Genomic DNA, 24,831 nt, shown 5'->3' on the forward strand with positions numbered 1-24,831 from the left:
ATGGAACTGTGGAATATTCACTTTGGGTAGAGATAAAAAACTGGGATACATTGCCTGACTGCGTACAGATTCCTTATCTGCTTTGTATAGGTGTAAAGTTCATAAAAATGTCATTATGCTCATTCATATTCATTATCAGATCTCTACCCCCAATCGTGGCAAATTCTCTTCTGGTTCACATTTGTTGATGTTGCTTTAAAGATTAGGAAAGCAGATGGCATCTGTCTAAAAGGGGTAAGATCCCACTCAAAAGAAATGCTCATTCTTAGAAGAGGTGAATAACTGGTAGGGATGTTATAAAAGAGTGGGTGGGAGGCTGGGCTGGATCATTTCTGGATTCAAACCTCAGCCTTCCCACTTACTAGCTGTGTGAAACCTCTTCGTGCCTCAGTTTTCTCATCAATATAACAGAGATAATATGGTAACTTACTTCATGGCTAAAAACCCCAAATCCACACAAAGTGTTTAGATTAGTGCCAGGGCACATGGTAAGACTCTGTGTGAGAATTCTTTTTACTCTTCCCTCGATGGTGCAAAAATTGCTATGACAATTTGCGCCATAACTTCCTTACCTATAAATCAGATTTCTGCTCAAGCAAATGTGATTGGTTACTGTTCAGTATTCTAGTTTATACCCAAAAGGCGAAAGACAGTTAAGTTGAATCAATGAAAGAGCTCATAGAAGCAACAGGTGGTCTTTATAACTCTGATTTCTTAGACAAAGGGAGTAGTTAGCTGGACAGTGATAACCTTCTCCTTCTTTTCCTTGCTTTTGCAAGCAAGGTTGCCACTGCTATGAATTTCTAATCAAAATGTCCTTTTTGTACAATTTATCCAACAACATCTGAGTCCGCGTCCCATTCTGAATTCTTTATTTTAGCACACTTGCAGAAAGCGTACTCTGAAGTTCATTCATTCAACAATATTGAACACACATGAGCTATCAGTTCATTTCTACCATATTATAATGGACAGGACTTACAAAATAGAATTTTAAAATCTTTTTAGATGCCTCCAGTCCTATTCAAAATCAAGGAGAGAGGTACCAACATTGAGTTATTCCCATGTGCCCAGTACTCTACTAGCTAATTTAAATCCATAGACTCATCAGATTGGTAGTGTCACTCACATCTTCCATGGAAACTTAAAACGTATTGAATCTATAACAGAGAAGGGAACACATCTTAAAATCAATTTATCATCTGATTATGCTGAGAAAACCTCTGTGGATACAACAGAGCCAATGCAGATATGTGACACTCTTCAGATACTTATTTCTAGCCTCCTAAGGAAATATCTTTCTCAGAAGTCTAGTTCTATAACTACAGCTCCTAAACATTTCACAGAAGAAAGGAATAGTGTTAACAAGGAAATGAAACTCATACAAAAGAGACACTGTCAGTGAGTGTAGACAACTCCTTTTTCCTTTCAATGGGTTGCAATCTACTTACATTTTTCAAAATCAACAACATTTACAGAAAAAGGTAAAATCATAGCCTACACATTAAACACGTCAAAGGCATATGATTCAGTGAATTCAGTGTTAGACTGAGTTGTGTCTCCCCAAATTCATGTGTCGAAGCCCTAAGTCCAGTACCTTACAATGTGACTGTGTTTAGTGATAGGGCTTTTAAAGAGGTGAGTAAATGAGGTCCTAAGGGTGGGGCCCTATTGAATATATGACTCTTGTCCTTATCAGAAGAGGAAGGGAACTAGGAATATACAAGCACAGAGAAAAGACTATGTAAAAGGCCACATAAGGAGAAAGCAGCCATCTGCAGGCCAAGGAGAGAGACCTCAGGAGAAATCAACTTTGCCAGCACCTTGGTCTTGGGCTTCCCAGCCTCCAGAAAACAAATTTCTGTTGTTCAAGTCACACAGCTGCTGGTATTTTGTTATAGTAGCCCTAGAAAACTAATACAAAACTTTCAGTTTTTTAATTTTGTTCCCATCACTTGCTTTTCTCACTCACATCAGTGAATTGCTGGTGCTTGTCTTTATCCACATTTACCACTTCTCTCTACGTCAAGCTTAATACATTATACTCTTACATCAAATATTTAAGGGCTAATTTATAATTGGTGATACTTTAAATAGTAAAAGTATTTATTTTACTATTAAAAAAGATTTTCTGAGGACTCCCAACAATTTTGCTTAGTGTGAGAGGGATTTGGTACTATAGCACTATGGATATTCTACAGCATCAACAGATGTTTATTGGCCACCTACTATGTGCCAGGCACTGTGCAAAATGTCAGAGATATGATGGTGGGCAAGTCAGAGAAGGCCCTGCACCGTAAGGGGAAGATAGATAGTAAATCAACCAACCAACCAACCAACCAACCAACCAATGGTTGCAGTTCTAGTAAGAATGAAATAAATAGTATGCCACGATAGAGACTAATATAGGAGACCCACCTGAGGAGGTGACTTTAATCTGAGATTGGAAGCCTGAGCAGGAGCTTGTGCATGTGTGTGTGTGTGTGGAAGGAAGGGCGGGGCAAAATGGGGACGGATGTTCTAGGCATAGGAAAGATCTAGCATCATGATCTTGGGGCAGTTTTAGGAATAGTTTCTAGGAATCCATCAAAGGCCGATGTGACTAAGTACTGTGACTGAGTGGAAGACCCCTTGGCAGCTGAGGATGAGAGGCGGGTAGGCAAGAGCCAGTCCCACACAGGCTTCTAGGCTGAGGTGAGGGGTCCGAGTTGTAACCTGAGTGCAAGAGGAATACAAGGGTTTCAAGCAGGCAAGCCAAGAAAAATTTGGACCTCAGATATGTATCCTAGACCTAGGGCATAAAATGCACCATTTCTTGTACTTGAGGAAAAATACATATGCAGAACAAATTTTACCCTGGTTATGTGAGATCAGGGGTCTGAGTGATAACAATTGATCTTGACGTCAAAGTACAGACGGTAGCCTTTAATTGTCCCCTCCCTCCCTTACACAGGGGACCTTTGCAGAGAGAACTATGCCAGAAGCTTTCCAGTCGTAAGGATATAATCATGGTAGGAGCTGGAAGTTCTGGGCTGGTTTTGGGTCCTTTGGTCTGCCTGCCGTGGTCAGTCCTAAACCGCTGTAAGCCCAGGCACTCGATGAGCGTTCGGGGAGGACAGAAAAGCCCTCACTGTGTATTTCGAGGCCCCGCCTCCCCGTTTGGAGAAGGTGCTTGAAAACACGAAGGCTTTTAAAATGTCACTGAGTCAGGAAGACGGCAGACTTCTCCCTGAAGCCATAGTTTACTTGGCCTCTCTGACAGCGTAACCAACCCTGACACAGAAGTGCTTCTTTCACTCAGCAGCAGACTATTTACAAATGATCCCGTTTCTCACGGTGTTAAGCAGTTCATATTTTTTAAAGGACCCCACATAGTTAATCAGGAGCACATATGAGTAATTATGAAAACAGACCGTTTAGCCAAGAACAGCTATTAGGTTCCTATGTGTAGACCATCTCATGAAAGATGCACAAACAGGGAGGCCGAGGAGTGACTGGAACATAGAAGGGATCCTGTGTCAGCCCTGTGTGCAAGCCCCTGCTAGCACGTGGCCGTGGATAAGTCACTTCCTGTCTCGGAGCTTGCCTTTTCTTATCAGTGAAATGGAAATAATAAGGGCTACACTTAAAGGACTTCAACAAGCAAACCAAACGATGTGTGGGTAAGGGCTCCGTAGTTTTTGAAGCTCTTCACAAATGTACAACTTATTCATGTTCAGGTGCTGTGCGACTGAAGACAAAGCTCTTGCCCCTTTGAAGCTTATGATCAAAATGAGCAATCACAAGGCAGAGAACGAAATGCATGCACTCTAACGACTACCATTCTTGTTATCACCGTGTGCTCACAGTGTCTGTGAAAGCACAATGAAGTCATACAGGGGGACATGCAATTCCAGGAAATGGATGTGCGGTGGACACAGTGTGGGGGACTGTCCAGAAGAGCTTTCTGGAGGGCATACATAGGTGTAGGTTTCATAGGAGGCAATGTAGCCTAGTGGTTATGAGCTTGGACTCAAGTGGCTAATGATCAAACTCCCTGCTCCAATCACTGTTCAGTAGCCATGTGACTGGAGAGTCCTGTAACACTCGTAATTGCTACTGTTACTTCTCTATAAAAGGGGGATGATAGCATTTACTCTATAGGCTGGCTTTAAGGGCTAGGGGAAATTATGCAAATAATTATGTGATTAATTTCTGTAATTATTAATTATGTAAATAATTTATAGAACTATAAATTATGTAAATAATAGTGTATTATTATGTATGATTATGTCATTTATGCAATATCACATAAGTAAAGCTTTCAACAGTGCTTAGCCTGAGGCAGGGCTTTAAAAAAACAGCAGCTCTTCGATTATTACCATTATATAGCTCACCACAGTTGAATGATGGTAAAAATTATAGCTATAAGGATGATAAAGGAGGTGAGCAATCACTACAGTACTCATATAATCGTGGCCGGTGTGGGGAATTGTTAGGATCTAACTAAACAGAAAGAAAAATGAAAAATTTGAAAGATAAGTTGGAATGTTTTAAGGTCAGAAAGAAAGCCATGAGAAATATGGGGGCAGCAGCCATTAAAATGGAGGTGGCTTCATGGATCCGTCTTCCTCAAGGGGACACACGGTGTCTCTGCCGTGACAGTTTTACCGTCTTAAGTGGCCATCAAGTCACTGTGATTAATCACCTGAGTAGGGAAGAGGCTGCTGGTAACGCTCTCTGAGCTCTCCTCTTGGAGACGTCTCTGTTACAACTTTAATTAAGCAAAGGTCAAAGAGAAGTGGTAGAAAGAACCAGAGTGTCCTCAGCACCATGAGGAGAGGACACTGTGTGAGATCACATCATTGCCTTCAGACATGGTTAAATCTGTATCGACTGCATTCTTCTTTAAAGATTACTCACAATTTCTTTCCTTTTGTAAATCTGTATTTTTAGTTTCATTGCTTCAGCCACCATATGGCATGGCGGAACCAAACTCATTGGGAATAAGATTAAAGCAATCACTCGTTCCTCCTATAGTTTTGAGAGGCTGAGATGTGAGAAAATTTGAACAAAGAGATGGGCTTAGCAGGAGAGCCCATTTTTGTTTCCTAAAAGAGTAAAATTAAACTAATATGCCGGTCATATTTGTAAAGAAAATACAAATGAAGATAAATATGTAACCATTAAATAAATGCCCATCAATGAATCACCTAAAATTATCTCATGTATTAATTATGCAAAAAATGATTCTAAGGCTTCAGAAACAGAAATAGGAAAGAACTTTGGAAATAGTCAAGGGAAGAATGTTCTAGAAACAAAGAAGTGGCTAATAATACTGAGTGGTGATGCAATGAGCATCAAGTGTTTGCAATATGCTTTCTGAGACATAGTAGTGAAAAGGGGACCAGCTAATTAAAAGGAAGTTAAACCCATTGGCTCACTTAAAATTTACAACTATAAAAAATCCATGGGTCCTTAGTTCTGAGAATATTAGAATTATTAAGCAAAATTGAAATATTTCTAAGGAACTGGTTTGCTAAACATGCTTATAAAATAGTGGTCTAAACCAACCTGAAATATATGATATTTATATAGTTTTTCCATATATTTTCATTCAAATAAAAAATGTACGATTATTATTAAGACAAAGTAACTAATCAATGGGAGGAATCTCTTATGTCACAATAAAAATAGAAAAACTTTACAAATGTCTTTATCCCAATATGTAGAGCTACCTGAGTCCATACATGTCACACATCTGAATGTAAGCTTGGCATATTCAGGGACTTGAAAGCAGGCTTTATCTGATGGCTACCCAGAAACATTTGCGAGTTGGAGAAAAGTTGAAAGACAATCACTGTTAAGGAAATGATTTCCAGGGTAAGACCCCATCCCATAACTTCCTCTTTTTCACATGTCAGCAGAGACATACCTGTCCTTGCAATAGGACAAATTCCTGCATCACCCTTGTGTGGTTCTGACATGGCACTTGTAACACAGAACCGACTATGGGACCCACATCCCTGCACCCACCTGGATGCTGATCCTTAGCATGGCGCCATTTGTACATGTTATCCCTTCGGCTAAAATATAATTCTATGGCACGTTAATGGGAAATATCCAAATTAACATCACAAAAGACATTTGAATGGAATCCGTTAAAAAGTGCCTGAGGGACACCTCTGGCATCAGTGACTTTGCCCCCTGCTGAGACGCTGGTCCAGAGAAGGGACCGTGTCCCTCTCTACGGACAGCCAAGCAGCCAAAGCTGCACTAACCATGAGGGGTTGCTCCGGAGCATGTTGACATACAACCCGATGAGCACATGTTCATCAGCTAGCCTGTCTGCCACATTCAGGCTGTACTGGATCCTGAAACAGGGCAGGAGGAGAGAGGGTGGTGTTAGGAGAGGCGGGCAGAAAGAGGCAGAGCAGGTAGGAGTGCGTTAGTGCGTGTGGGTGGGGAAAAAGGCATCGGGAAAACCAAACAAGTAAAGGAAAAATAAGTGCTGTTCGATGCGAAACACAACAAAATCCAAGCAATGAAATTCACAATGGCATCTCACCAACTGGAAAAATACAGGCTTCCAGAAAACAGATTTGCAATCTTCAAACCACTAAGGCCAAGAAATTCAACTGGACGGTAAGCACACTGCAAGCAAAGATTAAGTAGCCTTCGGAAAATCAAACCTGAAGCTTAGTCATTTAAAAAAAGAAAAGGAAATCAGGGCAAGTGAGTAACAACACAGATGTTCCTACTCAAAATCACTGCTTGGTGCTGTTAATGGAGTTATAACGGAGCTGCTTTCACTAAATCAAAGATGGTCTTTCAAACACAAAGCATGTTGGCAAAGGAAATCTCTGTTTTCGTGCAGTTAATTCCAGATTCCGGTACACTCGGGCTTTAACTTACCCTCTGCCCTTCAGAAAAGCCGGAGCAGCCCTAGCCAGCAGTTTGTTCTGCTCTACTTCACTGTCCTTGGGAGGAGAGCTAGTTAATAAGACGGGAAAGCCAAGAAGAGCGTAAACACGGCATTGCATTCAAGAATAGAACTGGCGACAGAAACGCCCAAGTCTACAGCCAAGCTCCATTTGGGCAGCTCTCTTATTATTTTGAAATGTTCAAGATGTTTCACATCTCCACAGAGTTGAACTAGGAGTAGAAACCTGGCCTGAGAACCATTATTACAATTGCACAAACCACCAGGATCCCAGGTTTGACCTCTGCTCATTGCTTAACAAATAGATTGCATTATGCCTGGACAGAATGGAAATTCATTCAGCATTCATTACAGACGGTCATGTAAACAGCCCCATGGTCCGCTACCTCCTGCCAGCCTTTACATCTCAGTCAAGAAGTTTACTTCTGCAGCCTTCCCAATATTCTCCAACTTTCTGTGTTGAAAGTTGAAAATTACCGAGAGATTGCAGTCTTATTAGCAGTGCTTTGTACTTTAAGCACCACATAGAGGGTTTCAGAAATCCCCGATTACACAAAGTATTACACAAAGTACAAGTGCACACAACATTGACTTTAAAAAGGAAATGATTAAAGTTCTAGGAGAATTTATCTTCCTGATGAACTTACATTTTTTTTTAGCAGACTAATCTCCACCTTCTAAGACTATGAAACCTGCCTGTCAGGGCCAAACAGCCACTTTAAGCCATGATAGCTGATGTTTTCCCATCATCCCACCAAAACAGCACCCCAAACCTGGTCTCCTGAAGCATATCCCTTTACGTTCATTATCCAGCAACTACCGTCTCCCTGCTGCCCAAGTACCTCCTCCAACTTTCTTTTTTGTAACTCAAGATGGATGTACCTACTATATAATTAACCTCAGATTCTTGCAAAACCACTCAAAACACTGTGTGGTAAATCAATGATTTCCCTGTCTTGTTATGCTTTTCTGCCCCCTTGACGCCTAGAAATTGTGGGGATATTTGCTAAATCAAAAGCTTAATTATAATGCCATGGGTACGACTTCTAATATTGAATGCACAAGAAGAAAGAAAGGACCAGTAGAGAAAAGAAATACAGGAGGGTCTATCAGGGCATGTGTTTGCTACAAACGACTCTGGTGAATTTTATGGGGGGAAGGTGATGTGTCCATAAAGCCTGTCCCACCACGTGACACCAACACTAGCTCTGGGGGAGCCTGCTGACATCAGCATGTGCAGGGCCAGGGCCAGGGCCAGGAAGGGAGCGGTAGGCCAGATTTTCCGCTGGTGGCCTTCTTCTTTCTTTCCTTTTAACTCTTTGGGTCCTTCTCTCCTTCCTCTACTCCATTTATCTACCTCTCCTCTCCTCTCCTCTTTTCTTTTTCTTCTTCTTCCCAAGTCCCTTCCTCCCTCAAGGGGATGAGCGGATGTTCTCTGTATACACATCTCTTTCCTTCTTTCTGTCATTTTCTTTGCATTGGCCCATGCCAGGATTGGTCTAAGTCCTTTCACGTTCCTTTTCCTTCCCACGTGAATTGTTGGGAATCAGTTCTTGGAAAATATGGGGATGACACTATCGGTATTTATGAGTTTGTGGAAAGAAATAATTTATTTTGTTTTGCTACAGCTCTTAATGCCAGGAGTACTTCTGAGTTTTGGTACTCACTGTCCACAGAGTTTCTATACTTCCAACAACTAGCCTTAAATTCTGCTCCTCATGACTTATTTCTGGGAAGCCGAAATTATGACCAGGTAGAGAGGAAGTCAAGTGCATGAATAAAACAAATCAAAACCAAAGCCAAATACTCTTTCAAAATGAAATGGATCAGGAACTTAGAGAGTTGATGGGGAAGCAGGTTTCACATAAAACCTGGGTCTGTAAAGACTCTTCATATGAAGTGCCTTCACCAGAGTTTCTTTTGCAGCTCCTAAGGTGTTTGAAGAAAGAGGCAACGTGACAAATTTTCCTCCTGAGTTGTGAGAATAGTGACAATGTGTAGTTTATTATGATCTCTTCAAAGCAATGGATGCTCACGATATTGTACAGAATACTTTGGATTTTTAAACTTTCCTTTTGTAGCTTGGCAGTTTGCTTGGAGAAGTTAGGTGGTATGTCCAACTCATCTTGGGCTTTGGGATCGAGCAAACGAGCTATGTTCTTACCAAGAAATGAACACTTCTGCCACGTCTGTGTGTCAGAATGCAGCAATGGCTTTCACGTCAATCTAGTTCCAAAAGCTTCTGTCTTCTACAGCCCCGTCTTCAAATCTAAATGCTTTCTTCCTCTTAAGCTCTGATGGGTGGGAAATCTTTTCTAATCTGAGTTCCCAGGAGAAGCAAGACTGCTATCTCTAAAACTTTTATTGTGGTCACTTTCTTTTCACCAGGCCCTTGCCAATGTATAGGCACACCCCTCTGCACACATATTATCAGTAATGAGTGTGGTGACAATCATACCCTGGACGGTGAGAGAAGGTACATTGTGAAGTTTATGTGTTCTGCTAAAAAAAAGGAGGAAGAAGTATTCCTTTAGACTACATGTTCTTTCTAAAATAGTCTCTATTTTCTCACCAATTCCCTTTTAGACCTTTGGAAAATAGTATATATATAGATAAATGCCCCTCCACCTACCCCCCCTGCACACACATACACTAGTTGTAGAAAGATAGAGCAACTTAAAAATATTTCAAATAGATGTAATCCTGTTATTTGCAGAATTTTAATATTTCCTACAACTTTTGTGATACCATACTATGTTAGTACAGTTTTGGTAATATTATTATACTTAAAATCATTTTTTCTTGAAATATTAATATTTATTGCATGTAATATTATATTTAAGATCATTTTTCTTGAATAATTGGTGTTTAATACATGTAACATTATATTTAAAATCCTTTTTATTGAGATATTAATGTTTATTGCATGTCTTAGTATATTTAAGATAGTTTTTCTTAAAATATTGTTTATCACATGTAAAATATTTCATATTTATTTATTTATTTATTTAAATTCACCCTTTACATTTGAAGGGTGACAACTGACACCAGTAGTTTTGCTCAAGTGTAAACATTTTTGGGGGTTCTAGATAACAGAATTACACACAAAAGCTCCCTGGGTTTTTGTTTAAACCTGAAACATATTTTTTAAGAACCACCTCTGCTTATGTTGGATTACTATTTTAGCGCTGGTCAAAGATATTTTTCTTTTATTGAGTGTGAAAATAAAAGAATTTAAATGAAAGTCCTAGATGCAGTCTCACCGAGCAGCAGCATTATAGAAATAAATTATGTTACGTGCAACCATCATGATCACAGTGGTCAACAGGAAACTGATATTGAGCCATGGCAAATTAAAATATTTTCATTTTTATTGATTTCAAATAACTGATAAACTTGTGTGGTGTTTGGACTTGTGTGAAGAATAACTTGTAAAGTTGGCTCCCTCCTTAAGTAACTATCAGTGTGAATAAAATTTTGCTTCTCACTGCAATCTACATAGTTTAGGTAGAATACAAAAGAGACCACAAGTCAGTTTTGTCAAGAGCTAATTTCTTAAAAAATTGTGTTCCCGTTTCCTGTTCTTGCTTTCAACATCTTTGATCTGAAATGTAAAATATCTGTCACATGCACATCAGCTAACAAGCATGAAAATAATTTAGTGTCTCATTGGGGTGACTGTCATCAAGCTGGCATGAAAGTCAAGCCATCCTAAGCAGCTACCATGGAAGAAACACTAAGAATTCTTGGCTTACATTGGATTTACTACATTTACTATGTTTCCCCCCAGATAGCATCAAACCATATCAATTGTATTTTTACCAAGAGAGTCTCTAGAAGTTTGCTGGGTACAGGGCATGCACAGGCAACAACGAAAGCAACTTTATTAAGATAATAAAAGGTGGTGAAGTGAAGAAGAGAGATGACAATTTTTAATTATGCACCAACATTTTAGCATAGGAAAGAGTTGAGTGGGAAGATTGGCCTATTTCAAGTTTGAAAAGTTAGTGGAGCACTGGGGCTACATAGAATAAAGAGATATCAGCAGAGAGTGATTTATGTTTTTTTTTCAAATTTCATAAAATTTCAGATAAAAATGTCCAGAAAGTGTGAAAAGAGTAAAGAAATCCTCAGGCCAGTTAATGTATAAGTTCATCTGTTATATGATGTTGATTAATAAATTTATCTATTTTTTTTCTTACTGAAAAGGATGAGCTTTAATTTTAGGAAAAATAACCCTGAAGAAAACTTTAATTTTTAGATCAAAGGCTGAATTCAGTACCTCAATTTTATTTCTATTCACTTTTGATTACCAAAGTACAAATGCTTAAAATTTAGTTTGAACATTTTTAGTTAGGTTAATAATCTGGGTTGTTAGGTAAAGAATCTTTGGCTAAGCAAAGTGTTTGAAAAAAACTTGAAGAAGCCATACTAATTAACCTTTCTTTGGTTGAACACATAAACCAATCAACCAAGTGACCAATCAATCAACCAACAAAAATAACTCACAAAGGCCGCCCGCTGGGAAGAGTCAGGGTTTGGGAAGCACACACTTAGGAGGGGGGTGTGCCTTCCCCATCTGCACTCCTGAGCCTCACGCAATATGAAGTAACTCACCAAATGCTATTGTGACAAACCAGAAAACAGCATATCTGATTGTGTTCAATGCACTCCGTGACTCAAGCAATTTTCTAACATTTGGAGGAGTGATAAGATCTGGCTAGAGCTATAGATCATAGCCAATGTGATTCCTTTTCTGAGTGGCTTCTGTTATAGAGGTTGCATCTATAGAAACGTTTGTGAAAGCTTTACAAGATACTTATGTTACCGAGGGTAGAAGAATCTAGCTATTTAAACATTCAGAGTTTCATATTGTGGCTAATAAAGAAGACAGCCATAATTCAATGCATGTATTTTATAGAAAAATCCTAGGTAAGTTTCTCACATACACCAGGCAAGGATTTTGGCTGGATAATTAAGATTTTACAAAGGGGGCATGATACCAACAAAGATGGCAAGTGTTCAGAGGCACGATGCTGTGGGCAGTGAAGGGAGGAAAGGGCCTTTTGACCTGGTTTTGGGTCAGTGCTTGCAATAATATTTGCAACAGTGATGAGATATATTTCATAAGCTTATATAATGCTGCCGCCCCACCACACATAACACTTGGAGCTCTTTTTCTAGTGGTGATGATAGATTTCCATTGATCCAGCCATTTTTTCTATAAATTAATGCATTTATAAGAAAATAATCTAGGTTGAGGGATAAAGTTATGATCAAGGAAATGAATGAGGTGAATTATGTTATTTGAACCACATTCTACCTAATTGCTAACCAGCATTGCGCGCGCACACACACACACACACACACACACACACACACACAGACTTCAAAGGGTTAAGGAGAGTGCCTTTGAGATTCCCTCTTTTCATTTAAGGGAAAAGTGAATCAAGGATATAACTGGAAGTGGGTATAAGAAAAGAGGATACAGCAGATGGCGGTGGTAGCCAGTTATACACTCATAAATCTGTGTGAGTCAGATCACCCGGATGTCAAAAGACTTCAAAGATACGCCCTAGTGCCCTTTGAAGATCAAAGGGGATGCTTGTAAAGGACTCCAGGTTGAGTAATGCCAGGAGTTTCTGGCGAGAATTCTGAAGTGGTGATTTCAATTCATCCTCATTCTGCTTTATCTTTCTAAGATCTGTCACAGAAGACTGAAAACTCAGGCTAAATAAAATATCTGCATGGCAAACTTCCCTACTTTCTTAACATAGATCAGTAGATTCTTGGCTTGTTTAGGTTTTTATCTGATTTTAAGAGGGGAAGTTGGGGTGGAGTAGGAGTGAGGGCAGGGCTCTGGGTTACATTTATTTGGTTCCATTCCAACCTTAAGAAGAATAGGACCTTTAACTTATGCCTACACTTGGCTTTATGGGTTTCTATCAATTTAGGGTGCAGACATGGTTAAGAAATAAACAGTGGATCACCACTCGCATGATGCAGTGATAGAAATGAAGCACTGACAGTATGAACTTGGCTTTTAAATTCTTCTTCAATAAGAATTAGACTGCTCTCTTTGGGGAAAAAATGGCCCAGTTGGACAGAAAGGTGTAAGTCCTCAAATCCTTTACTACACTATGGTCCAGCCATGTGGCGTTGTCTGGCCTGACCCAGTTAGTGCTAATGATCATTCCAATGGGCACTTTCATTAAAAGTCTAAAAAATCGCCAGCTGGGGTCTTGTGCAACAGCAGAGTCATCCAGAGAAGAAAATCCGCTTGGTACGCTTCACAGAGGAGTATCTGATCTATGCTGGTTTGAGGCCATCAATCAATAAAATAAGTGGAAAAGGGAGGAAAGAGCTGAGAAGTCCAGCTCCAGTTGGAAGTTCTCAATGGACTCTCTTGAACCCCCGGAAGACCTCTATCTCCACTGACACGTACGACAAGAGGATTTAGTGATGGAGGAGAGTGACCAGCAGTCTAGCTATGGAACTACCACTAGGATTAGTGATTTGGGGCCGGGATACTGACCGTGCACAGCGCCCAAGCTGATTGACATACAACCTTATCAGCGAATGCTCCTCAGCCACAGGGCTGGCTGCACTTAGCCCCTCAGGTGACCTGAGGGAGTCAGACAACGAGACCTCATTAATACCTCCCCTGGCTGGACAGAGCAAGGCCCACTCAGAGAGGAAGGAAGTTCAGTGTACACAGCTTTATTGAACAGCACCTTAACACAGACACCAGGGGCCAATCTCCCTGGTGACAGGAAGAAGTGCAAACTCTCAACAATGTGTCTGTGGTTCACAGGGGCGCATTCCAAAAAGACTGAAAATGGGAGGAAAGGGAAATGATCGTATTTTGGGTTAATAGGTACCATGCACCCTGGAGGAACCAGAACAGCTCAAAGTGTTATAGGGACATTTTAGGGTAGAAGAAGCCATGTTATCCATCTAGACGCATCCACCATAAGCACCGTCCGAGCTGAAATGATATAAAAGGACCTTCAGTAAGGATGGAGTCGCGCTCTGCCTGACATTTGCAGAACGCAGAGATTCCTAATAAATGCACAACATCTTTCTCAACACATGCGGGCTCTTCTCTAGGGAGATGCACAGGCCCGAGTCTCTGAGAGACTTCACAGTTTATGGTTTTGTCTTAGAAACGATGGTTGAATTTCTGGTGGTTCTGAAAAGGAGAGCTAAGAGGCACACTCTGAGGGCCTGTGACTTCACTGTGGAGGTTCTGTGGTTCAATTGTGTTCTCAATTCCACTTTTTACAGACTCCCGTAATTTACAGGAAGGAAACCCCATGGCCTGCCATGTTCCGTCTGTTCTGCTAATTACAGTTATGGGGAACATCTTCATCTCAGGTTCGTGCTGATGAGCAAGTACAGGAACACAGGAAAAATAACCAGCGGTGTCCTGAGTCTCATTGTGTTCACGTCCTCACTAGAATGTACCAGGATATTAGAGTGCAATTGGTACCTCAGCCACCTCTTTAGGGAAAAGACTGATTACGTGTTTTTGTAAACATGAGACTGTATTTTTTTCCTACTGAAAGGCATTTGCAAAATCTTACAAATAGCTCCAATTACCCTTACCTTTGTTTCTGCTTTCCCGTGGGTCTTCTCCAGGTATTTCTACGAAAATTCTCTGGTGCTTTATTTGTGGTCTCTGATCAAATGTCTCAGAGCACCTCTTGGCCCCTGCGTATTTGTAACGCTGGCCCTAAAAGAAGTACTGGATTCACCTGCCCTTTGCTCACAACGGGAGTGGATCTTGTTAAAGAAGATGACACATATCCACCTTTGCTTTAAGCCCAATAATCCATGACATTATTGTGTGGAAACTACATTTCCAAGTTTGGTCTTTGGCCTCTCGCCTCAGAGACTCCAGAGTTCACCAAGAAGAGGGTTCTTTTATATCTGGAGCTTTAAATTAGGAGATAGTTCCCCAGTTTCCTGGCTGAAATGGACCTTTCTAAGTGCTATGAAAGTGATTTTCTCAATGAAAAAGAATGCATGTATGTCAGTAGTAAAATGTAAACTTCTTCTGCATTTACTGTGGGTGCACTGTAAATGCACGTTTCTAGACGACTTTAACCACAAGAGCCATCCCATTCCTCTTTAAATGCATTCAAATGAATGAAATTGAGAGCCATGTGGCAGAAATTTACATAACTAGTTTCTAACAATAGTCTTCCACTCTTGGCTTGCACTAGAATATTTTTCTTGCCACAGAATCAAGGCTCATTACCAAAGAGAGGGCTAGTTATGTTCTAGGATTAGAACTTACCTCCTGGTGATAAATGGACTTCCTGAGGAGGGGACAGAGTGGGAGAACAGGGTGTCATTCATGCTGGTTACAGGTCTGGGTGGCCTAAAACAAAGGACATGTGGATGAAAAGTTAAAGCAAGTATAAGTTGCAGGTTAAAAACTACCTCCCATCCCTGGAGGAGAGGGGGTGGGAAGACCAGAGTTCTATGGTAACCCAGGATCAACACGAAATTTTACATTTTCCAATGAAATTCTTTAGATGCTTGAAAGTTACATTTCTTTGCAAATATAGAAGCTCAAGTAAATATTGTGAGGCAGGTCTCTGGACACCATAGGAATGTCTATCCTTGAGCTCTGAGCCTTGAGCCATACTCTTGAAGGAAGGGAGGATTTTGAGGCGGCCTTCTATTTACTGCCTTCTGAAGGGAGAAGCTCTGAAACTGTGATAATGATCAGAATGTGCATCCGCTTGCAAAGAAGAGGATTTCCGAAGCTCTGGAAACTTCCTCCCGCATTCCCCGTGAAAATGGTGCTCTCCCAACATGCCCAGTCTGGAAGGACCAGGCTAACAAAGTCGTCTTGTGCTTTATTTGCTCTTTGTTTAAGTGAAGATGCAAGTAAGCACTGCAAGTATGTACTGACTCTGTTATCTGGTTGAGCCAGATGTAGGGCACCATAAACTTCACTTTTTTTTCATATGGTGGGAGAAAAAGAATAGTTTCAACATTCCTCAAAATTGTCCATGTCCCTAAACACCAACTCCTCAGGTCTGTCATCCCCTGTCTGATTTTTCATTTCACCCTGTCATTGTTTCACCATCGCTAATGTCTTTAGTTCAGGTAAAATGAAAGCGCTATGATCCCTATCTCCTCTCCAAGCAGTTTTTAATCTGATTTTAGGTTTATTGTAAGATAATACATGGTAAAATGAGATGGGATTGAGAGTTCAAAAGGTAGGGGATGAGGCAGGGCATCATTTTGAGTCAGAAGAAATTTTTATTTCATTATAATTCCATATTTGAGTAGAATTATTTGAAGATGAAAAATTAATTCTAGCCTACAGAGTCTACTTGTGTTGGCTTGAACAAGAGCCAAACTTGTAATGGCTTAATTTTTATCTTAGGGAATCAGAGCTAGTTTGCCTTGAACAGAACACTTTCACTTTACAAGAAGGATGCTAATTTTATGCAAATGTCCTCTGTGAATTTTCAGAGTCAGGAATATCAGATTTTAAAACAGTAAACAGAATGAAATAATGAAATATCTTACATTGTAGCTTTGGCAAAGTTGGAAAAAAATAAACTAGACCAACATTTTTGTGTGTTTTGTTTTTTACTCTCTCTCTCTCTCTTTTTAAACTTTTCCATCTTGCTCTATCTCTCAGCAATGAGACAACAAGTAGATTTGCAATGCTTTTTAACTAGCCTGGTAAATTTACTTTATTAAATATGGCCATTGCAAAGCTGAAAGTTGTAGTTTATTAGTAAATGGCTTCATGTTTAAGGTTCATCATAAAAATGTTGAACTTGGGACACAGAATGGCTAACCTTGGGAGTAAATAGTGGCTTTCAAAGGGACTAAAGTTCCCATTTCCTCCATAGTCAAATGGCAAGTTACCTTATCTAAAAAATAGGTCCCATTGAGAATTTTACATGTATTTACTCTTTTTTTTTTTTTTTTTTTTTCAATTTTTTTATTAAGGTATTATATGTGTACATATCTTACCATTGCCCTCCCCACACCCCCCTCCCATATATGCCCCCACCCCCCAGAGTTTTGCATCCATTGGTTATGCTTATATGCATGCATACAAGTCCTTTGATTGATCTCTTATCTCCCCCACCTCTCCCTAACCTTCCCCTTGTAATTTGACAGTCTGTTTGATGCTTTACTGTCTCTGTATCTATCTTTTTGTTCAAGATTATAATGTTCTTTATTATCCATAAATGAGTGAGATCATGTGGTATTTTTCTTTCATTGACTGACTTATTTCACTTAACATAATGTTCTCCAATTCCTCCCAGGTTGCTGCAAATGATGAGAATTCCTTCTTTTTTATGGCAGCATAGTATTCCATTGTGTAGATGTACCACAGTTTTCTGATCCAGTCATCTGCTGACGGGCACCTAGGCTGTTTCCAAATCTTAGCTATGGTGAATTGTGCTGCTATGAACATAGGGGTGCATATATCCTTTCTAATTGGTGTTTCTAGTTTCTTCGGATATATTCCCAGGAGTGGGATTACTGGGTCAAATGGGAGTTCCATTTTCAGTTTTTTGAGGAAACTCCATACTGTTCTCCACAGTGGCTGCACCAGTCTGCAATCCCACCAGCAGTGCACGAGGGTTCCTTTTTCTCCGCATCCTCGCCAACACTTGTCGTTTGTTGATTTGTTGATGATAGCCATTCTGACAGGTGTGAGATGGTACCGCATTGTTGTTTTGATTTGCATCTCTCGGATAATTAGTGACGTTGAGCATGTTTTCATGTGTCTCTTGGCCTTCCTTCTGTCTTCTTTTGAAAAGATTCTATTTAGGTCTGTTGCCCATTTTTTTATTGGATCATTTATCTTCCTTTTATTAAGTTGTATAAGCTGCCTGTAGATGTTGGAGATTAAACCTTTATCAGTGATGCCATTTGCAAATATGTTCTCCCATGCAGTGGGCCTTCTTGTTGTTTTGTTGATGGTTTCTTTTGCTGTGAAAAAGCTTTTTATTTTGATGTAGTCCCATTTGTTAATTTTCTCTTTAGCTTCCATTGCCCTAGGGGCAGTGTCAGTGAAGAATTTCTTTTGGCATATGTCTGACATTTTGCTGCCTGTGGATTGCTCTAGTATTTTTATGGTTTCCCGTCTTATGTTTAAGTCCTGTATCCATTTTGAGTTTATTTTTGTGTATGGCGTAAGTTGGTGATCAAGCTTCATTTTTTTGCATGTATCTGTCCAATTTTCCCAACACCATTTATTGAAGAGACTGTCTTTATTCCATTGTATGTTCATGCCTCCTTTGTCAAATATTAATTGAGCATAGTGGTTTGGGTCAATATCTGGATTCTCTATTCTGTTCCATTGATCTATATGTCTGTTCTTGTGCCAGTACCAGGCTGTTTTGAGAACAGTGGCTTTGTAATACAGCTTGAAATCTGGTATTGAGATCCCTCCTACTTTATTCTTCTTTCTCAGGATTGCTGTGGCTATTCGGGGTCTTTTTTTATTCCAGATGAATTTTTGGAGAGTTCTTTCAAGGTCTGTGAAATATGCCGTTGGTATTTTAATGGGGAGTGCATTGAATCTATAGATTGCTTTGGGTAGTATGGACATTTTAATGATGTTGATTCTACCAATCCATGAACATGGTATGTTCTTCCATCTGTTTACGTCTTCCTCTATCTCTTTTTTCAGTGTCCTGTAGTTTTCCGTGTATAGGTCTTTTACCTCCTTAGTTAAGTTTATTCCTAGGTATCTTAATTTTTTTGGTGCGATGGTAAATGGGATTGCCTTTTTAGTCTCTCTGTCTGTAAGTTCACTATTGGTGTATAGAAAGGCCATAGATTTCTTGGCGTTAATTTTGTATCCTGCTACATTGCCGAATTCATTTATTAAGTCTATTAGTTTTTTGACAGAGTCTTTCGGATTTTTTATGTACAATATCATGTCGTCTGCAAATAAAGACAGCTTTACTTGTTCTTTTCCAATTTGGATGCCTTTTATTTCTTCTTCTTGTCTAATTGCAATGGCTAATACTTCCAGTACTATGTCAAACAGGAGTGGTGAGAGTGGGCATCCCTGTCTTGTTCCTGTTCTTAGGGGAAATGTTTTTAGTTTTTGTCCATTGAGTATGATGTTTGCTGTGGGTTTATCATATATAGCTTTTATTATGTTGAGGTATGAGCCATCTATTCCCACCTTGTTGAGAGTTTTTATCAAGAAAGGGTGTTGGATTTTGTCAAATGCTTTTTCTGCATCAATTGATATGACTATGTGATTTTTATCTTTCAATTTGTTTATGTGATGTATCACGTTTATTGATTTGCGGATATTGTACCATCCTTGCATTCCTGGGATAAATCCTACTTGGTCATGGTGTATGATCTTTCTGATGTACTGCTGGAGCCGATTTGCTAGAATTTTGTTGAGGATTTTGGCATCTATGTTCATGAGGGATATTGGTCTGTAATTCTCTTTCATTGTGTTGTCTTTATCTGGTTTTGGTATTAGGGTGATGCTGGCTTCATAGAAGGAGCTTGGAAGTGTTCCTTCCACTTGAATTTTTTGGAATAGTCTGAGGAGGATAGGTTTTAGTTCTTCCTTGAATGTTTGGTAAAACTCTCCTGTGAAGCCATCAGGCCCCGGGCTTTTGTTTGTCGGAAGCTTTTTGATGACTGCTTCAATTTCGTCCATAGTTATTGGCCTATTGAGCTGTTTAGATTCTTCTTGATTGATTTTTGGAAGGTTATATTTTTCTAGGAATATGTCCATTTCCTCCAGGTTGTCCAGTTTGTTGGAATAGAGTTGTTCGTAGTATTTTGTAACAATCCTTTGTATCTCAGCGGGGTCTGTTGTTATTTCACCTCTTTCATTTCTGATTTTGTTTATTTGGGTCCTCTCTCTTTGCTTCTTGGTGAGCCTGGCTAGAGGTCCATCAATCTTGTTTATCCTTTCAAAGAACCAGCTCTTGGTTTTGTTGATCTTATGTATTGTTTCTTTGGTCTCTATGTCATTTATCTCCGCTCTGATCTTTGTTATTTCCTTCCTTCTGGTTACACTGGGCTTTTCTTGCTGCTCTTTTTCTAGCTCTTTGAGTTGTAGGGTTAAGTAATTTATTACCATTGTTTCTTGTTTTTTGCAATAGGCCTGTAGAGCTATGAACTTCCCTCTCAAGACTGCTTTCGCTGTGTCCCATAGATTTTGGATTGTTGTGTTTTCATTGTCATTTGTTGCCATGATGTTTTTTATTTCTTCCTTGATCTCTCTGGTGACCCAGTCCTTGTTTAATAGCATGCTGTTTAGTCTCCATGTGTTTGATTTCTTTGGATTGTATTTATTGTAGTTGATTTCCAGTTTTATGCCACTGTGATCTGAGAAGATGCTTGATATAATTTCTATCTTCTTGAATTTGAAGAGACTTTGCCTGTGACCCAGCATATGGTCTATCTTTGAAAATGACCCATGTGCACTTGAGAAGAATGTATATTCTGTGGCTTTGGGGTGAAATGTTCTGAAGATGTCAATTAATTCCATCTGGTCTAGTGAGTCATTTAGGATTGCTGTTTCTTTGCTGATTTTTTGTTTAGAGGATTTGTCCAGTGGTGATAGTGGGGTATTAAAGTCTCCTACTATGATTGTGTTGCTATTAATCTCTCCCTTGATATCCTCCAGGAGTTTTTTTATGTATTTGGGTGCTCCTATATTGGGAGCGTATATGTTTACCAGAATTATTTCTTCTTGTTGGATTTCTCCCTTTAGTATTATGAAGTGGCCTTCCTTATCTCTTGTTATGGCATTTACTTTGAGGTCTATTTTGTCAGATATAAGTATTGCTACCCCAGCTTTTTTTTCATTTCCATTTGCCTGAAAGATATTTTTCCATCCCTTCACTTTCAATCTGTGTGAGTCTCTTGTTCTGAGGTGGGTCTCTTGTAGACAGCATATATATGGGTCGTGTTTTTTTATCCATTCAGCTACTCGATGTCTTTTGATTGGAGCATTTAGTCCGTTTACATTTAAAGTTATTACTGAAAGGTATTTGTTTGCAGTCATATCTATTTTTGTGTCTGTATTTCTTCTTACCTGTTTATTTCTTCTTTTTACAGTATTCCCTTTAGCAATTCTTGCATTGCTGGTTTGGTGGTGATAAACTCCCTGAGGCTTTTTTTGTCTGCAAAGCTCCTGATTTCCCCTTCAATTTTGATTGATAGTCTTGCTGGATATAGTATTCTTGGATTCAGTCCTTTGCTTTGCAACACTTTGTATACCTCCTTCCATTCACTTCTAGCTTGTTGTGTTTCTGATGAGTAATCATTTGACAATCTGATGGGTGTTCCTTTGTAGGTAACTCTCTGTCTCTCTCTTGCCGCCTTTAGGATTCTCTCTTTATCATTTATATTTGCCATTGAAATTATGACATGTCTTGGCGTGGGTCTTTTGGGGTTGATCCTGCTTGGGACTCTCTTTACTTGCGTAACTTTTATCTTTCCCATATCCGGGAAGTTTTCTGTCATTATTTCTTCAAATAGATTTTCTAATCCCTGCTGCTCTTCTTGTCCTTCTGGCAGCCCTATTATACGCATGTTACTTCGTTTCATGTTGTCCCGAAGTTCCCTTAGGCTTTCCTCCTGCTTTTTAATTTTTTTCTCCAATTGCTGTTCAGCTTGAGCTTGTTTCTGTACCTGATCTTCTAACTCACTAATTCGGTCCTCTGCTTCTTGTAGTCTACTGTTGAAACTTTCCATGGTGTTTTTGATTGTAGCTATATCACTTTTCATTTCTTCCTGATTCTTGCATAAGTTGTTGATTTTCTCATCCATCCGATGTATAAATTCCATGACCATTACTCTGAATTCCTTTTCGGTCATGTTGCAAGCTTCATTTTCACTAATTTCCTTTCTTGGCGACTCCACATTTTCTTTCCTCTGTGAGTTATTTCGTTTCCCCATTCTGGCTATTACCAGAAAGCTCAAGCTTCTGTTTGCGTGGACCTGGGCCGTGTGCTGTGTGGACTTCGCTCCACCCTAGTTTCACTGAAGTGCTCTGACACTAGGACGTGTGGCTGTCTTTGGTTGGTGGGAACCAGACTTGCCCAGGATCAGTGTCCCCAGTGTTCTGTGTGGTCTCGTGTGCACATTTAGAATCAGGGGCCCTGTCTGCACCACACTGTTGGTATGTGCCGAGAATGAGATCCTTAGCATGTGCCAGGAGTCAGAGTTTCCCTGTGTCTGCACCAAGACTCGAGTGTCAAAGTCTCTGTTGCCTTGTGCGGTTTCTCGTTGAGAATCAGGGTCCCTGTGTGTGCACGCACCAACAATTGGGGTCGCTGGCTCTTAGTGTGAATGCGCTGTGAGTCAGGGATCCCAGGCAGCTGTGTCCGGCGTGCCAAATTCCCTGAAGTGGAGCTGCGTCCTGTGTGTGCTCTCTCTGCTGAGCCAAACCGGCTAGAGCGCACTTTCTTAAAAACCTGAAGGTGAGCCAGCTCAGTGCACTCTCCCAAAGTCCCAGAAGGGGGGCGGAGTCCGTCCTGCGCGCCAAATTCCCCAAAGGGAAGCCCCTCTGTGCAGGCTCTTAAGAATCTCCGAAGGGGGAGCTGTGACCCGCGAGCCAAATTCCCCCAAATTCCCCGAAGGGGAGCCCTCTGTGCGCACTGACAGATTTCCCCGACGGGGAGCTGCTTCTGTCCCGTGCGCGAGCGCGCGCCAAATTCCCTAAGAGGGAGCGCGTCCCTGCGCAAAGCTCGGCAGCTTGGGCCGGGGGCGGGTCTATCAGTTACTATGGCGCTGTCTGTGCGCGCTGTGCGCGCTCCTGTGAGCAGCTAGGGCGAAGGGCGCGTCTATCAGTTACTATGGCGCTTTCCGCGCGCTGTGGGCGCTCAGCAGCTTGGGGGAGGGGCAGGTCTATCAGTTACTATGGCGCTATCAGCGCCTGCGAGGAGGGGGATAGGCTCTTTGACTCACGGAAATCTGCCGGGAAGTCTGGATTCTTGTTGTTTGTTTGTCTGAAGCTGTGATAGCAGTTCTCTGTCCCCGGTGGCTGCAGGGTCCTGGTTTGTGTCAGAAGCCAGGATCTGAGTCTCAGGCAGCTCTGTTTCTCAAGATGGCGTGGTCTCTGCGTCCGCACCAGCCGCCGAGAAGTGTCCGCTTTGTGCGCGGGGCTCCGCCGTCTAGGGCTGCCCTGTTCGGGAGCCCCTTGGAAGACCTGCAGAATCTAACTGACCCTATCTCATACACACACACACACCACACACATCTACACTCTCCTCTATGGGTTCCTCACTCACACTCTCTCTCTCCCTACCTTCCTGCCGGTCGCCATCTTTCCCCTTTCTTCTGTATTTACTCTTATAAGAAAGAAATAGCTCCACAAGATAAAGCCACGGGGGGCTAGCGCAAGATTTTCTTCCTGAACAAAAATCTCTGTAGCGGACATTTTTATAAAACCGGCATTCTTCTTGTAAACTGAGTGTTCAGCTCAAGGCAGAATTAGTTTTAAACTAGCCTCCAGACACTCACTTGTTTTGTGTCTCATAATCACTTATAATTATGATTACAAGTTTTTATAAGTACATTGGGGAGGATTGAACTACTTACCAAGTATCACTTTGGGCAGCAAAGAATTGAATAGAATAGAGACTGTTAATCATGGCAACATTTACAAGCAATATGATAGCTAAGTACAAATGTTAAAATACCAAAATGTCACCCACTTAAGTGGCCATTATGTGCTTATAATAATTTAAAGCAGCTAAGTGAACAGCATATTTAAAAATTATAAGTCTTACGTATCCTCACCCAAAAACATAAATAAAAAGAGGACATGGATGTCTGTTCAGGGCATTAACATTTGAATACAAATATGGAGAGAAAGATCTCTAATGCCAAAAATAGAAAAAAGATTCTGTTCTAACAGAGACTGAACAGTCTACATCCAGAATTTCTTACATGTTATTTCAACAATTAAATATTTTTCACAATTTGAAAATGAAGACATTCACCCTGGAAAATGTATTAACAATGAGGATAGATTAGTCTTTTCATTTAAGGGCTATTTTGAGAATCTGGTTCAATATATAGAACTTTTCTCAGAAAAAAGGGCATATTTTGTGTAGTATTTTAAGGGAATCCTAGAACCCAACTTGTGTAGATACAGCCCTCACTTAGCTCAGTTAATAACACATCAGATCATATTGCCAGTATAAATTAAAGTTAAAAAAATCTTAACCAATTAACACACACCCCAATCGTGAGCCAACTGGGTACAAGTCCTGCAGTAGGTGATATGCATGTGAAACTGATTTCATCCCACACTGCTTCACCGCCGAATTCTTTCTTGAAGAGGAAGGCAGCATCCTACTTCCGTTGGACTGCAAAGCCCCTAGAGCCGGGCCATTCACATCCCAGACTCTCTCTATCCTCACCCCCGGCAGCTGTGACTGGACTGCGCGCTGGGGGCCAAAGTCCTGGCGGGTCTGGTAGAAAGAGGCTGTGGCAGAGCACAGAGCACAGAGACAGGCCCGCCCCCGCTTCGTTTTGTTCATTCATTCATAAGTTAGGGGTTGTCTCGCTCGGGGGAGGAAAGCTGAGCCTTAGGGAGAGCAGCCTGTGTGAGGCCATTTTCTGAAAAGTGGTTGGCGCTTTGGCACTCTCCTCATTGATTTACCCCTGCTTTATTTTTAGTAGCAAAACTTCCAAAAGTAAGTTAACCGCCTTCCACAGAACCGGTTTACACTAGTTTTCGGATGCTTAGTCCGTGCCGGCAACAGGAGCCTCCAGACTGTGTATTGCTGAGAACCGTGAACCCTCAAAGCCTCTTGGGACCAAACTGAACAGAGCGCTGGAGTATTTATCCCAAGTTCACGGACACGGTACTTGCTTGGGTCCATCAGACGACAAGTTACTGCTTTCTAAGGGTCTGGGGC

At 40.7% G+C, this 24,831-nt stretch overlaps 1 protein-coding gene across 10 annotated transcripts in view; it reads right to left on the reverse strand.

The window, feature by feature from the left end:
• Nucleotides 1-24,831, reverse strand: part of DTNA (dystrobrevin alpha) — a 305,164-nt gene that overhangs the window by 40,390 nt on the left and 239,943 nt on the right. For 8 of the 10 annotated variants that reach the window (XM_079785103.1, XM_079785104.1, XM_079785101.1 and 5 more), the window contains one exon: nt 15,225-15,308. In XM_079785103.1, the coding sequence (XP_079641229.1) occupies nt 15,225-15,308 (84 nt within the window). Of the gene's footprint in view, nt 1-6,260; nt 6,354-6,894; nt 6,973-13,398; nt 13,911-15,224; nt 15,309-24,831 lie in introns of those variants that run through there. The other 2 variants (XM_079785102.1, XM_079785110.1) reach the window with 2 other exon arrangements.

The sequence above is a fragment of the Cnephaeus nilssonii genome (assembly GCF_951640355.1).
Source record: "Cnephaeus nilssonii genome assembly, chromosome: 11".
In the NCBI taxonomy this organism is placed as follows: domain Eukaryota; kingdom Metazoa; phylum Chordata; class Mammalia; order Chiroptera; family Vespertilionidae; genus Cnephaeus; species Cnephaeus nilssonii.